We start from the raw sequence: 17,604 nt of genomic DNA on the forward strand, positions 1-17,604 counted from the left end.
TACAGAGTAAATTAAGATCAGGCCCTCTCAGGGAAGGCAGAAAAGGAAAAGGTCATTTTAATGTAGTAAGTTCTACTACTGCTAGAAAGTAAGGTCACTGTATGAGGACAACTGCATAAATCTGCTACAGTACATTAGTGATGGAAACCTTAGTAATATTATCAAATAAATGAGTTAAAATTGCAAGGTAAGGCCATGGCTATCTAAGATAAACAAGCAGAACATGACCATGGACTGAGAAGTAAAGTGCCTTTTCATTACTCCAAGTAAATCCTAATTATTGTTAGAATGACAAACTGGACAGAATATTTATACATATGTAGTGTTAATGGGTTTCCAAACCATGATACCAACACCACTTCTTTGGATATTTTTGGTTTTGCCTTGATTAAAACAAGAGTACTGCCAACTTGCTACAGTAAGATAAAAAACAAAAACCAAACATATTATCATTTTAATAGTTATACTGCTGTGGATGATGAGCTCAAGATGCCAAGGAACTGAAACAGAAAATAGCACAAACTGGCATAAAACATGATGATAAAGAAGCACTGGCTGTGACTAAATAAACCCTAATTTTGTCCCTTCTTTATCAAAAAAAAACCCCTAAATTATGACTTTTTTTGGCCAACTAGAAAGAGGAGGAGGTAATAGTGAATGCCAAAGCAAAATGATTTTAACAGGAGCTGAATTAGTATCCTTAATCAAAATTGAACAGGGATAATGGAGGGCGGGGACTGACAGGATAAGAGTCAGGAAACTACAGGAGGTTAGTAAAGTTAGTTTAGCAACACTAAAGAACCCAGAAAAGGAAAAGGGACACCTCTCCTTATTTAGCCATGTGTCTCAAATAGCATTCCAAGAGAATTATGCTAGCAAACTGGTACTCCTAACACCAGCATTCATTTAAAGCAAACTTACCACGCAGCATAACTGCTCAGAAACTACCAAGGAACTGTAAGGCACTTTTCAGCTGGCTTATGATGCATTCCAGAGACTGTCAGGTACAGCGCTCCCCCGACCTCCACCCCAAAATTATCTGCTTTGGGCAGCTGGAAGAAAGACATAGTAGAAATTGGAACAGAAAGACTGGGTAAGGTATATGAGGAAAAGCTGCTGGGACACAGTAGACTGTGGAGACAGAAGCACAAGTTGGTGTAGGAGTCTGCACAAGTTGGTGTAGGAGTCTGCAGCTGAGAGACTCTCCACGCCTCACCTCCCTACAACCCTTCAGTGACCTGGAGAAGCTACACAGGATGGGTAGTAACCCATAGAACTTTGGGGTGGTATCCTGACAGGTGGGGAATGGTAAACCTGACAAGTAAAATAGACAGCTAGGCAACAGGTCTTAAATACTCCCATGGAACCTTAGGTACACAAAGTCTTGCACACCTGATTGATTCCCCAAACATCAGAGAAAAGGGTGTCATTTCCAGGCGGAGGCTAAGATGTTTGGCTCACACTGGGGAACTCTGTCAGAAAGTGGACTTTGGTAACAGGAATTCTCCTGAGGTTGGACACACTGACTTAACTTGTTTGAATTATGGAGATTAGTAGTCCTCTCCCCTACTTCTGAAGAATACAAAAGATAACCCAAGGGGTGGGAGAAAGAGAATCGTCCCAAATAGGAAGAAATATTGATGAAGGTCACAAATTGTGTACTTTGTTTTAGCGCCTATTTTTATTTTTCCTATTTTAGTATATATTTTGATGATTGTTGTGTTTTAACTTGTATCTCACTAAAAGTCTTTTATGTCTGTTCTTTCTCTACAATATTTTGCATACTACTTCTCATACCTCTAGCCCCATTTATTTTCCTACTTAGTCTTACTTTAACCCCTTTTTCTCCCTTTCCTAGTTCCTTCTCATTTCACTACTTAAATACTGATTAAAAAAAAAAAAATCCCTGTAAACTACATTTCACCAACCAGTACCCTGTGAACCGTGAAGGGGACACAAGTGACATACACAAGCACCTCCTCCAGCAACTGCAAGTTAACACCCAGGGCTGTCAAATCATTGTATTTGTTACTGTACTACTCAGCTTCTCCAGGAACTACAAGGAAACATATATGAAAACAGTCAGGCCACCAGAAGGATTCATGTAAAATAAACAGAAAGAGGGAAAAGGGAGAAAGAAATAAAACTGGAGCCCTCCACCCAAGAGATGTGCAAATTGTAACAAAAAAATGACCCAAGAAATCACTATGACACCTCTACATGCTCATGACTCCTCAATACTGGAAACAAAAGATAAAAGAGATAGTTAAAATGTCAGAAAAAGATTTCAGACTCCTACTTCTAAAATACCCAAGGACCACACAGAAGGGGACCAAACACAAATTCCAGAAATGAAAGAAGCTAATCAGTGAGGCAAAACAAAATAAAACTGTAAAACAAACAAAAGGTCATGGAAAAGCAGCAGCAGCAGACAAGACCAAGCAGAAAAAAAGAATCTCAAGGATGGAAGATAAGGCTAAAGCAATAATAGATTCAGACATACGTACAGAAAAAGTTAGCAAGATCAAAACTTCCAAGAAGTCTGAGATATAGTCATGACACAAAGCTAAGAATCAATGCAGCAGAAGCAGCAGCTGATGTAAAGTCTATTAGGAAAAGACAAAGGTAAGAAATAATATAAAAAATTGAGACCCGATGCTATTCTTACAGGGCTCCCCCTCCCCCTCACTTTCTTTTTTTCCTTTACAAAGTCAGGAAAGCATGAAATGATGAAATGTCAACCAAAACTGCTATACCCAGCAAGTTTATTTCTTAAAATTGATGGAGAAATAACAATTTTCAGAGTAAGCATAAAATTAAGGCATTTCCTGACAATCAAGTCAACACTGCCAGAAAATACTGAAAGGAATACTATATACAGAAGAAGACAGTCCTATTCACAAGAGCACAGACTTAAATTTGAGAGAAAAAGAGATAAACAAAGGAGACCCAGGAAGAAATCCAGCATGCCCAACAGGGAAGAAAAGAAATGATGTATCCATAATCCATCCGGCCAGAAGCACCACCCTTAGAAGTATAGGAAATAGCAAACCATCTGAATAACACCTTTATTCCTCAACTCATCACTAAAAAGGCAGACTAACTGCCTTTAAATAAAACGCACATCTACCTGTTTTCTCCAAGAAACATACTTCACTGGCAAAAATGCCCAAAAGCTAAGAGTCAAAGGTTGGATGTCAATAGATCAAGCAAATGGAAGCTTAAAACAAGTTGATACATATCTGATAAAGTAGACTTTAAACAAAACCTAGTCAGAAGAGATAAAGAACATTACACATTAATGAGGGAATAAGCCATCGAGAAGGTACAAAAATTAAAAATATTCATGCACTAAATGTTGGAGCTCCCGGTCTCATAAAATAAGTGACAAAGGGCCTGAAAGGTCATGAAAAGTTAGGTCCTGATACAATTAACAGTGGGAGATTCCAATATCCCACTATGGTTTTTACACAGGTCTTCCAAACACCACTCTCATTTTAACATAAAAGCTTCAGGCTTGATTTTTAATCTGAAGACTTTAGTTATATCACATCACAAATCCCCTGGATTGATAGATATCTACCAAAAACAGCTCTCTATAGAATATTCCATGTAACAGGTAAAGGAATAAGCACTCTTCTCAGTAGTTCATCAGACCACTTCCAAAATAAGTCTTATCAGCTCATAGGACAATAAAATAAAACAGCATGAGAAACCACAGAACCTTTACAAATACTAAGAGATGACACAATGATCACTGAAGAAATCAGAAAAGGAAAAAATTCCTAGAATCAAATGAATATGGCATCACTTAAGGGACGCAGCTAGGACAGCTCTAAGAGTAATGTTCTAAGCTGTAAGAGGTCAGATTAAAAGAATCAGAGCTCACAAACAACCTAACGAAGCAACTCAATGTTCTAGAAGAGCCAAACTAACGCAGTAGGTGACAAGAAATAACAAAATTGAGAAAGACATTAATGGAATAGACTAAAAGAACATCACATAGAATCAACCAAGAGGTTAGTTCTTTGAAAATATAAACAATATTGACAAACTCCAAATTAAATGAACGAAAAGAACAAAAAAGTGCAAATTAATAAAGTTCACGATCAAAAAGGAGTTGCTACAACAGACTACAGTGAAATCTAGAGGATCTTTAGGAAATACTTTTACAACTTATGTTCCAATCATCTGGGAGGCCTAGAGAAAAAAAAAGATAAATTCTTGAATACATACTGTCTTCTATAACTAAATCACATGAAGATCACAGGTCATGAAAATAGAAAGAGGACTACTGGCTGTTCCTGCAGAAGGCCCCAATACCCACATGGTGGCTAACAATGATCCATAACTCCAGTTCCAGGGAATCTGACTCCCACTTCTGACCTCTGCATGTACTGTACACACGGGAGAACTTACACCCATGCAGGCAAAACACTCATGCACATTAAGAAAATAAATAAATGAAATAAAGTTTCATACCAAAGTTTTCTTTCCATAAGGCTAACTGGCTGATGACCACCCTGTAAATATCTCTATTTTCTATACTTAATTATGAAACAAAATTTGCATATATCAAAGGGAGTTTTCTGGTACACCAAAATGATGACTTGAGAGAACCATCAACGATTTTTAAAGCATAACTTAAGACAACTGAAACTTAATTTCAACAAAGACAGCTAAATTGGCCCTAAGTGTTAAATAGTTCCTAGACACTTAAAATCAGTTCCACTGTCCCCATATTTTCACTGGCAACTACCTTTCCTCTAAGCACATCATACATCAAATATCCAAGTTCTCACTAAAATAGTCAATACTTGGTTTAAAAGAAATGGCTCTCAATAAGCTATCATAACCAGGAATATGGGCATTCTTATATTCATTGCTACAGAGTACTTACCAATCCTCTATTAGCCTCTTAAAGGCTAACATCCAAATAAAAACACTACTTCAACAATGCTTTGTATTTCCTATATGGTGTATATAAAGCTGAAAGACACAGTTCAGTAATACTTACAGTCAACATTGGAGTTGTCAACAGGCCCCAGGCAAAGAATTCAAGGAAGATGACAATAGCAGCATGGTAAACACTTGGTCGGCCAAAACCCTGTAGCTGGAAAGAAAGCAAGTTGTTATGAAAAGCAGTAAAGAGACAAGTCATTATCATGAAATGGTATGGAGAAATACTACACAAACTTTGGACCACCTATATTCATTCTTGGGGCCAGGGACACAGTTCTGTGGTAGATGATATAGATCATATCAACATACTTGAGGTTGTAGTGTATCCTTAGCACCTCAAAAGAAAAAAAGAAAAATAAGCAAGTAAATTCCTAATCCCTGATTCCCGTGCCTTCTGTAATCAAGGAAGATGTTAAATTAAACTCACTTTATTTGTTCTATCAATGTAGTCTGGGTAAGAAATCAACTGGGTCCTCAAGTGAATTTGATTCTAGGACCTATTCATCCTAATTATGGATTGCTCAGCCATAAATTGTATAGGCCTGAAATATTCTTAGCTACATAATTTCCTTATCAACATAATCAGAGATGGGCATGAGGGTCACATGCTCAAAAGCCTCAAGGGACAGTACATAATAGGGGGATTTCAATGCTTTGAATATGAAATACCTCCTCCAACAGGCTCATGTGTTGAAGGCTTGACTTACAGCTGGTAATGCAATGAGGTTGTAGAAACCTTGTAAGATGAGCATAGGTGGGAAAAGTAGGTCTTGGTGACATGTTGCTGGGGGTCTGTATCTTTTCCTACACCCTTCTCTGTTCTTCTCTGATCCCCACCTAGAATGAGGCAATCCGCCTTGCTCTACCGAGTCTATGAAGCTCCCTCTGGCATTAGGCTCACAGTAACACCCCCAGCAGACTACGGACTGAAACCTTTGAAATCATGAATCAAAATAACTTTTGCTACTTTAAACTGTTTGTAGTCATCACTGCAAAACAAAACAAAAACACTGAATAACACAGGAATCAGTAAGGGTCAAGTCAAATCTGAAAATACATACATGTGAAAGCATCAAATTGTGCAGTTTTTTTTAATGTGTATGAGTGTTATGCCTGCATATGTGTAAGTGTACCCGTGTCGTGCAGTGCACAAGAAGTACAGAAGAGGGCAGGCATCAGATACTCTGGAACTAGAGTTACAGATGGTTTTTAGTCACTATGTGGGTGCTGGAATCAAACCCGGGTCTTCTGCAAGAACAGCTAGTGTTCTTAACCGCTGAGCCATCTCTCCAGCCCCCAAAATTTTGTACTTTTAAGACTGCCTAATTTGCTAATTTTCCAGTTTGTGATTTCCCAAGATGAAATCTAAAATTCTTTACAGTGTAATGTGTTTTGATTCTGTGGCAATATTTATTGCATAATCAAATTTCTGTTAGTAGTTTGTAGTAAATAGAAATAACACTTAGAAAAGGCTTTATGAATTCACACTATTTCCATGCTTATATTTGCAGATCTTCAAAGGCACAACTGAATGGTTTATATAGGATCTAATCATAGAGTAAATAGACAAATGCAGATCGTAGCAGTCATCAGGACAATTGCCCTGATCTCCTTAATTGCCAATGCCTTAGATAATAAGTAAAGGCAAGGACAATGTTCCACATTAAAGGAGACTAGAGGGCCAGGGGATGTAGCTCAGTGGCTAAGAACACTTGTCTAAGGGCTGGAGAGATGGCTCAGCAGTTAAGAGCACTGGCTGGTTTTGCAGAAGACCCAGGTTCAGTTCCCAGCACTCATATGGGGGCTAACAAGCATCTGCAACTCCAGTTCTGGGGATTGGATGCCTTCTTCTGGCCTCCACAGGCACTACAAGCATGGGTGCACTTACATATATGCAGGAAACATACTACACATTTAAAAATAATTTTTAAGAACACTTGTCTAGTTATTTCATAGGTGTAAAGCCCAGCAAACAAGAACCACTCGAGTACCTAAGACAAAAAATCAAAATGATTCAATATATCAGAAAAAGTTCTCCACAGTCCTTTACCAAAAATGGAAATTATAAATGAAGTGCATTCAGCCTCTGCTTGTGACAAGGATGTCTGAGACCTATGCTCCTCCTTATTCTGCATCTTTCCAGCTCTAGAAGTCAGATTCTCCTCATACCCAACCCACTCCTCTCTTGGTAGCTGATTCTCTCTCCTCATTCCAATAATCTTGCCTCTTGTCTATGTCACCAAGTAATTTTCTAAATAGACCCTTGCTTCCACTCTTGCTCCTCAGATCACTGTCATGTAGCCATAGAATGAACCTAAATATACATAAGACCCTGTTACTCCGCTGATCCCGCTGCTGTAGCAACATCATTCAAGTCCCTACCATTGGCTCCTGTTATGCTCTGTCATTTTTAGAGGATGTCAAACAAATTTATGACTTGTTTCTATTTATTATCCACCTTTCCTGGAATGGAAATACCCTCAAAGAGAAAGTGTTGTACCTGTTTTGCTCAGTCATCCATTCCAAACAGCTATTCTCTAGACATCAGTACTCAACAAACATTAGTGATATGAATGGGAATGCAGAGCATATAACCCTGGTTCGGAGCACCTTGCTTGGTATTTAAGTTTAACAGTACCTCAGGCTAAAGAACAGCTACCAAGTTTAGTCTTGGTGGGTTAATAGAGCTGTCTATGTATGCACTGACTATGATTTTTGGTAGCATCTATCTCATGGATCATTTGGGTATTTAAATAAGAATTTGATCAAGAATTTAAAAAATAAAAATAAAAAGGCCTTTTAGAACCAACCCGCTAACTGACACTGACCAGCAAAACATCCTGAGGACTTTGGCTTGTATCTCTGGCTTACCATGTCCTGAAATAGAATAGAATAGTTGGCCTTTTTTGCTGGGATGGATAGATAGGGTAGCTTTCAAAGCCGCATCTAATAAAGGGCAAGTGTTAGCTTAGTGTGTATTAATGTCAGCCATATACATCCATGGCCATCATGCAACTGATGTATAATTTAAAATTCTAATTGTAAACTTCAGGCTTACAGAAAGACATGGGCATAGCAGTTCAATTCTGAGTTTGCCTAGGTATAATAGCATAAATAATTCACTTGACACTACCTGTGGTATATTATCTGAAGGCAGTGGGGTTTAGATGTGAGACCCAACCAGAATGTTCACTGTAAATTGTTTTTTCCCCATGCCACAGAGCTCACTAACTTCTGGTGCAGTTGTGTTCCTGTTTGAAAATATTTGCTGCATGTTTGTCTAAAATAAAAAGCCTTCAATCTTTAAAAATCATATTGTTAGCATGGGACTAATTATTTTCTGGACTAATTATTTTCCTTTTCTGTAAAACAATGAGTAAATTAAAGGTCTTAACTATCTGGAAAATGATAATTTTTTGAGACAATGATGGAGATTTGAAAATGGACTGGGTATTAGCTGATACTGGAGAATTCTACTCACCATGACAGAGGTATTAGCATTAGACTTTTAAGTCTTTATCTCTCAGAGACACATGTTAATGTATTTAAGTGTGAAACAAGAGGTTTTGTGGAATCTGCTTTAGAAAGGTATAGCAAAGAAATAATAAATAAAAACAAGATGTAGGAAGAGTATCATAGATGAAAGGATGCAAAGTGGCAGTTCACAGAGACGAGTGTGACCCAGACTACCTGGAGAGGTCACTGCATTTTTCTGAGTATGAAAACATGTGCATTTTCAATATAAAAAGCCTTCATTTTTTTTTAAGTTGAGAAGATCAATGACAATAACAACATAAAAAATTATTGTATATATAGGTTTAACTTCTGCTCTGTACAACATATAATTTCTTTGGCATTCCTAGTCCTTCAAAACCAGCATTTATTAAAGCACTTCTGAGAAACTTCCAGTGACTTTTAGGCATTTCATCTTCATTGAAAAAAAGTATATCCAAAGAAACTGAAATTTACAGAGGTGCACGCCTGTAATCCAGGTACTTGGGAAGCTGAGACATAGGATTATGAGTTTAAGGCATAGTGAGACTGTGTCTCAAACAATAAAAATAAAACAAAATTCCAAACTCTCAGATTAAATATACCGTGGTGGTTTGAATAAGCATCCCCCATAGGCTCTAAGTATTTGAACACTTGGTCAGTTGGTGACACTATTTGAGGAAGATCATGGAACCTTCAGGAGGTATGGCCTTGCAGGATGAAGCATGTCACTGGGGACAGGCCTAGAGAGCTCACAGCATTGTTCTACTTCAAGTTTGTTTCTCCTTCTTGTGCATGTTTGAAGATAGGAGCACTAGGGTTCATGCTCCAGCTGCCTCCTGCCGTGCCTTCCCCACCATGATGAACTCTCATCCATCTGGAACCAGAAGCCCCAAAGCTCTTCCATCTCTAAGCTGCCTTTGTTGTAGAATTTTAGCACAGCAACAGAAAAGTAGCTAATACACACAGTACAGTCTGTGTCCATATATCTTTTTAGCTATCTATTATGCTATTTTAACACCTCAAAAAATACAACTATTTTGTGTTTACTAACACTGTACACTTAGACATTATCAATTAGGACTTATTTAAATCTCTCCTAAAATGCAAGCATATTTTTGGTATGTGTTTCTTTTCCTTTTCCTTTTCTTTTTTTAGTTTTTTTTGAGACAGTGTCTCCCTGTAGCCACAGCTGGCCTGAAACTATGTAGATCAGGCTGGCCTTAATCTCAGAGATCCGCCTGCCTCCATCTCCTGAGTGCCAGGATTAAAGGCATGTATAACCATGCCTGGTTTTGTTATTTCTTAATATAATTCTTAATATAATTTTTATTAATTCTTTGAGATTTCACACATGCACACAATATATTTTGATCATATTATTCATCTACCACTCCTCTCCCTAACTCCTTCCAGATCTACCCTCAGGCCCTACCCCCCTCCTACTTCATGTCCTTTCTTAAAATAATATAACCCACTGAGTCCAATTTGTACTGCTGATATGCTCATGGGTGTGGGGCCATCCAGTGGAATGTGGTCAACCCAGGAGTCACACCCTTAAAGAAACCTGACTCTCTCTCCACAGAAAGATTACATCAATTACATCTCTGACCTCAGTTAAGCTTTTCTGGGTCAGCTGTCTACTCTAAGGACTTTTCCCTGCTCCATCAAATCTTTCTATATAAAAATACTTATCTTACCCTATACTCCATGGAAGAGTGCAAATAACATAAACTCCCATCATTCCTGATATACCTATTCACAGTAGACACTGCTGCTGATTCCACCAAAAACTGAAGTCTACAGCTAGAGATGTATGTAGCTTAATGGCAGAGCATATGCTTAGCTTGCAAGAGGCCCTGTCTTAGATCCCCAGCACAATGAAAAAACAATGAAAAGAAAAGTAAAAGTGTATTTCTCTACTTTCCTAAATCAAGGCTGGCTCAGCAACTTGCTCTCCAACAGAAGTCAAGGAAAATAACACAGGTTTGTGAGTCTAAGCGTTTTGAGTTCTTCAAGACCACCATATAGAGAAATGTCTTGTAGCCACTGAGAACATAGTTTTTCCTACTAAAACCTACAGACCAGTAATCATCAAGCTGTCAGACATTGGAGATGGCCTATTCCTACCCAGCTTCCAAGTGACTAAAATACAAGAAACCCAAGTGGAACCAGCATAACCCTGATCTGAATGCCACTCAAATTGACATCCCAAGAACTATCATCAAAAGGTGTTGATTTAAGTCACCAAGTCATAGCATAGTTTATGTAGCAATTGTTATAAACCCATCTGTGCCCTCATGGTAGATTAAGCTCTTAAGACCTCATGGGATCCCTCTTCTTTAATCTCATCTCTCACACATAACAAAACATTTAAGACATGAAAGAGTAAAGTCTGGGGGGTGGGGATATGTCTGTGTTGCTACTGGCCTAGCTACTTCTAACAAGTAGATGTGTTGTAGACATTAACTTCAGAAAAGGCAACAACTACTGTGTTATCACCTGTTGAAGAACAACAGACTAAAAATATAAACAATTCTAAGTATCAGTGGTGTTGGGAGGCGGACAGATGTTGCCTGACTTCAAATATAAGCATGTTGATCATGCTACAAAGAACAGCTTAATCTTCAAAACACTATCTTTTTTTTTTTTTTTTTTTTTTTTTTTTTTTTTTTTTTTTATTGAGACAGGGGTTCCCTGCAGCATAAATTGGCCCTGAACTCACAGCGTTCAAGGAAACATTTGAGTCCTGACTTATGATGACACTAACCTGTAGACTGGGCAAAACTGTCTGAGCCTGAGCTCCTTACCTGGACAATGGAAGTAAGAGTATACCAATTAATTTACAGTTCTGGAAATTAAACAATGACTCTGTGGCCTACAAAGTTCAGAGATGAAAAGCATGAGATTTTGACATGGAGAATCTGAAAAATGTGGATGACAGTGAGAAGCTTGTTAATCTTGGCAAATATGGTTTCCAAAACCCCAATGGTATTCTATTTTCTTGTCCGGGAATCCCTCTCCACATTTCTCAGACAAAGAAAAAGAGGGATGGAGTAGGTAAACTGGAGACTTTGGATGTACGTAGCATTTCTTTTAAGCTAAATTAGGTGGCACTGGTTTCCCCTCTTGATTCTGGGGATGTAGGGGAGGAAAACTGTCACCTCAGGGTAGTGGGTTCACCTTATTCTTAGGAAGGTATCCATAAGACACTGTTAATATAAGAGGGAATCACCCAGTTCAGGGCTCTCTAAAACCAGCAACTCTATCTATGAAAGATTCAGGACAGTCTGAGAGGGACAGTGATGAGTGTGCAAGAGCTCTCAGTAGGACTGGGAAGCACATGCAAGTTGTGCGGTCAATAGCTTCAAAGAAAATTTATGACAATGAAAAACTAGTACACAGAGGGAAGAGGAATGAAGGTTTATGTAAGGAATGACAGCGATTCTATTTCACCTCCACATTTCCATGTTGCTGGTGTTGAAACACCCTGTGTTTGCAAGGTCACAGTCAATGTGATGATTATTTTTAGCTCCAATTTTCAGGTCTGCAGAGGGCAACCTGAGAACAGGGCACTCCATGGAATCTGAATTGCTTTCCACTACATTAAGTCTGAACAAAAGCCTTTTTTAGCTCAAAGCAGAAAATTCATGCTAACATACCATGGAGGTGGGGTGGGCAAGCCAAGTAATATAAGTAAGTCACTTTTCATAGTTTCTGAAGATCTATTCTTTTCCTCAGGTGCCCAAACTAGGCAAGTACTATAACCATCCTGGAAGGAGGAAAGATATTCTTTAAAAAGCTACTTGGGTTCCATCCTTTGGCTATTGAAACAATGGTCCCCAAGGAATTAGAATTTCTGCACGAATGTCATTTGGGAGAAGTTGAAAAAAGATTAAACCTGGTGCCAACCAGAGGAGGAATTTGATGGGCAGGACTATACCTTGACCAGGTAGGTAGGTAGGTATGTAGGTAGGTAGGTAGGTAGGTAGGTAGGTAGGTAGGTCTGTCTATCTATCTATATCTTTAGCCTTCTACTTAAACGTGAATCTCATGTAGGGAAACTCAAAATAAACTTTGAATAACCAAGACCTCTTTGTTTGTACTTCTAATGCTGCCACTCTAATCTTACTTTCTTTTGTTGTTCTAAGACAGGGTCTCATGTAGCCTTGAGCTAGCTGATGCCAAGAATTACCCTGAAGTCTTGTTCCTCCACCTTTCACCTCTGGAATGGATAATTTTATATTATAGACCTGTTTATTGCCAAAATCCTATTGTAGGCAGTGCTGGGGATCAAACCTTTGATATGCTAGGTTGGTGCTCTACCCATTGAGTCATATCCACAGTACACCAACGTGGTCACAATGAATGAATCTCCTGTCTCTGATTTTCCTTACTACTTGTCTCTTTAAATGGCCTATTAAGGACCTGTAGCCAAGTCTAGCTTGTTAGGGCTGCTAGGGGTAGGCTTTGACCCTCACAGCTCTACTAATAGCACTCCTTGAGGGTTGGGGGGGTAGACTACCAATTGTTTTATATGTTTAGCGTTTGTGGCCATATGGTCTGATGCAGATAGTCCAGTATGTCAGTGTAACATAAAAGCAGCCACAAGTGGCATGTAAAAGAATGCGCATTGCTAGATGTGAGCAAATCACTGTATACAAAAACAGGCAATGGGCTGGATTTGGACTGTGGGATGTAGTTTGCCAAACCCTGTTCCAGTATGTATAGCACTAGTTTTCCCTTTCTTTTTTTCTCTGTCAAGAATTTAGAGTCATTTCTGATCTATAGAAAATTTACAGATACTAAATATAGTTTCATGTGCCCCATGCCTATGTTCCCCTGTTATGCACTTTGACATTAATATGGCTCATTTAACTCAATTAGTGACCACCCATTATTATCCACCAGAATCCATGCTCTGCCAGGATTCTTGATTTTTACCTAATGTCCTTTTCTTGCTTCTGTTTCTCACCCAGTCTGCTACATTACATTTTCAGGTCTCACTGAGCTTGGAACTGTGATAATTTCTTAAACTTTCTTTGATTTTGATGACCCTGACAATTTGGACAGGTGCCGTTGAGGCATTTTGTAGAATATCCCTCAGTTGGGATTCCTCTAGGTCTTCTCATGCTTAGACTGGGATTGTCCTGGAAAGGAAGCCGATACAGTTCGTTTTCCTTGCATCATATGAATGGTGCATTCACTGCTGATGTTAGCCTTAGTCACCTGACTGAGGTCTTGTTAGTCCACTGTAAAGTTACTCATTGCCCTACCTCCTCCTATTCTATATTCTTTGGAAGGAAGTAACTATGTGTAACCCACGTTTTTTTGAACAAAAAGATATACTTTACATCCTCAGGCAGAGAGTATACATGAATTATTTGAATTCTATGTAAATACTATCTGTTCTTCCCATTTATTAATCACTTTTTCAATTCAGATATAATATATAATAATCCAATACTGCTTTTTTTTCTTTGCTCAAATTGTGTTCTCGTTCCCTCCCTCCCCTCAACACTTAACATTCTGGCACAGTATAAAATGCTCTAGGCTCATTTTGCATATATCTTGTCCCTTAATTAGCTTTTTCTTCAAGGAAACCTGGTCCCTTTTGTGGGAGCAGCAAGGAGTTGAGTGCCCATGCCCAGGTCTTGGGAGAAACCAAGACCTCATGTTAGACTTGCTTATTACTGTTCAGTTCTTGAATATCAATGCTTTTAGCCTGTGTCAGCTGCCCAAGCAAGGAAAATATGTGTCTATAAATATTTCTGTGGATGACCATCTATGAATCTACAAATGAATTCTTAATGAGACCTCAAGTTCTAGTCCATTATCACACAGATTATTCCAATTTATTCCCCTTAATTTGTGCCTTCCACTACAGCAGTGGGAAACAGGCTACCACCATCTGCCCTCCACTTAACTGCTTGATTCCAGTATACAGACATAGCAGTTTCATAACTGTTAACTTGTTTCTGGGGGAACAAGCTTGTTGACTGGAGTACCAGTGCTTATTTGTGCCTATTTTGTCTTTGGTCTTACAGACTGTTCTCACTCTCAAAGTTACTTGGATTATAAGCACTCCCTTTGATCAGATTTTTGTATGCTACCATCTGTGACTGCCCTGAGCAGAGGCAGATACTTCCCTGTCACATTCTGGCAGCTTCTTTCTCATTCAGTATACATACTCCTCTTAGACTGCAAAATACTCCTCAGAGGCAAGATCCAACAGTAGTTCTGTAAATCTACTCTGAGCTCAGCAGAAAGCAGGCATAATGGTGGTGAAGGTGGGCTTCTTAACACTGCCCAAGAGACGCTTGCTACCACATCCCACTGTTAACGCTTTGACAACTCTGTGCTTAGGCTGACCAGTCACCTTCTTGGGACAGCAGGCTGGAGAGCTCCTCAGACCCAGAAGCTGAATCTTGAGCAGCCAACTCAACCAAGACAATCCCATGACTAAAGACAGTAATGAGCCTGTGGCAGTCAGCCAACTAGATGCCATGGAAAACATGTGGGAGGACTTACAGATGTTTCTTTACTCTTTCAGTATTAACATAATAAAACACAACTCCCAGTTTGGGGGCATTATTGAGTAAGGATGTGCTATTTACAGTTGCTCAGCCATCATGGGCCTATCTATCAAAGATCAGTCCTGAGGGTCAAATCCCTACATAACAGGAAAGGCAGGAAATAAGCATATACTGAGCCCAGGCCCTTGGCAACATCACTAAGTAGCTGACTAAGCACACTATTCCTGGGAGTCCTACTGTACGCTGTAATAAATCCCCTCATCCTCAAGTACATCATATAAGCATTTTGCACAATGCTAAGCTACTGAAATGATATATTTGAGTTTAGTTTTTTGTGAGTAAGGTAAGAAACCAAGAATATGAATGTGGTATAGTGTTGGTACTACTACTAACATCTAAAAAATATTATAAATGTATTGTAATTAAAAACTGGCCCTCCACAGCTGGAAAGAACTGCCACTAGATCCAGTCATTTCTGAAAGTACTACTAAGGCCATGTAAGAGAAGTAAGTACCTTTCACAATGAGCTGTTGATAGCTCGGTAATCCATATGTTTACACTTTTGGCTCATACCACTCATATCTAACTGGCAAATAAAAGTCTCTAACAAAAAATACTTATATGACCCAGGCATAGTGGCACATGCTTTAATTCCAGCACTCAGGAGGCAGAGTCAGGTGAATCCCTGTGAGACTGAGGCCAGCTTGGCAGCTTGGGCTACATAGTAAATTCCAGGCCAGCTTTGGCTACATAGAGAGTCTGTCTCAAAAATACCAAAAAAATTATCTGGAACTTCTTACATAACTATAAGGAGCAATAACAGAAAAATTAAAATCAAATAACTAACTATAGCCAAAGACACTTTTTCCTCCACAGATTAGCAACATTATACAAAGGATACTGAATAAAACCCAGGCAGAAATTATCCTGTAGAAGCAGCAGCAATGGACAGGGCAGGTCCTAACCAAACACATCATATGTACAAGCATGTTATCCTCAAGCCTTTTGGGATGGGACTCATTATCCCCATTTTACAGATGAAAAAAATCAGATGAATTATTGAGTAAGGATGTGCTACTTACAGCTGCTCAGTCATCTTGAGCCTATCAAGGGTCAGTTCTGAGGGTCAAATGCCAGCACAACAGGAGGAACAGAAAATAAGAATATAATGATCCCAGGTCCTTGGCAATTCACCAAGTTGCTCACTAAGCACACTGCTCCTGGAGGTCCTACAGTGTACAACAACAAATCCCCTCATTCTCAAATACATCATTTACAAGCATTTTGCATAATGCTAATCTAGTAAAAATGAAATATGTGAATTTTATTTGGCTTTTATAAGTAAGGAACCAAGAATACAACTGGGGTGAACTATTGGTGCTACTGTACTTCTAACATTAAAAAAAATTATAAATATTCTCTCTACTCCTTATTCCACTATGGTCTGTGAGTCTTAGATGTAGAGGTGCCATGTTAGATGTGGCACTTAGGGTTGGGCACCTCACAGGGTCCCTGGACAGGATTCCTATATTAAACTTCACCCACCCAAGGTTCAGGGACCATTGCAGAGGAGGGGGCCAAATTGTAAGAGCCAGGGGAGGAGGTGCATGACAATAAGGAAACAGTCTTATAGGCTCCTGGGACCTTGCTCATAGGAACTTACAGCAATGGTATCAGCGTGCACAAGATCCATGCAAACTTAATCAGAAAAAAACCAGCACAGAACTGGGGAAATGGGCAGGAGGCCACAATTTTGACAAGGAACTACTGGCAGGTGATCACTGCTGGGTGAGGGAGAATTGATTTTTTTTAAAGGAGTGGTGCTAGATAGGCTGAATAGGCTCCAGTGGATGAACTCACATGGAGGGACATCTGGGTAAACAAACTTGACTCAATAGGCCTAACATACATGAAAAAAATGCATGAAGTCCTGTGGGTGAGCTATGGAGGGGTGCTAGATATGATTAAGTTGTATGAAATCCAATTTAATTAAAAATATATATTAAAAATTGAATTAAAAATCCATTTTTAAAAATTATGAATATATTCTCATTTAAAACAGGTACTCCGCAATGGAAAGAATTGCCACAGGACCCACAGTTATTTCTCAAAGTACTACTACAGGGCATATAAAAAAAGTACTTCTTGGAGCTGGAGAGATGGCTCAGTGGTTAAAAGCACTAGGTGCTCTTGCAGAGGACCTAGATTCAATTTCCAGCCCTGACATGGCATACATAAAATAAAAATAATAAATAAAATATCTCCAAGTTTTTTAAAAAGTACCTCTTACTATGAGCTGTTGATAATTTAATAATTCAAACAATTTGTTACTGTTTGCCTATGTCACTCATGTCTAAATAGTAAAATGCTATAAGAAAATCCTAAGTTTTTAAAATACAAACAGGATAATAACACAATGGTTTGAAAAAATCAAATACCTATACCTAAAGACTCTTCTCCAGCCTATCTATTAATACCACTACTGAAACAAAAAGCAGGAAAGCAATTTCACTGATTAGTTCTCCTGATGAATTAACTTTTCTACCAATATTTTCTCAGTCCTGTATTAGGTTGGATATACACCTCAGAGTGTTGCAGTAGCAGGTATAGTAAG

General features: G+C 38.7%; 1 protein-coding gene across 3 annotated transcripts in view; it reads right to left on the minus strand.

The window, feature by feature from the left end:
* Mfsd14b (major facilitator superfamily domain containing 14B) overlaps positions 1-17,604 on the minus strand; it is a 71,487-nt gene that overhangs the window by 47,730 nt on the left and 6,153 nt on the right. For all 3 annotated transcript variants that reach the window (XM_029554827.1, XM_029554828.1, XM_029554826.1), the window contains exon 2: positions 5,018-5,113. In XM_029554827.1, coding sequence (XP_029410687.1) covers positions 5,018-5,113 — 96 coding nt within the window. The remainder of the gene's footprint in view (positions 1-5,017; positions 5,114-17,604) is intronic.

Source organism: Nannospalax galili, unplaced genomic scaffold (genome assembly GCF_000622305.1).
Source record: "Nannospalax galili isolate Female #2095 unplaced genomic scaffold, S.galili_v1.0 scaffold243, whole genome shotgun sequence".
NCBI classification, from domain to species: Eukaryota; Metazoa; Chordata; class Mammalia; order Rodentia; family Spalacidae; genus Nannospalax; species Nannospalax galili.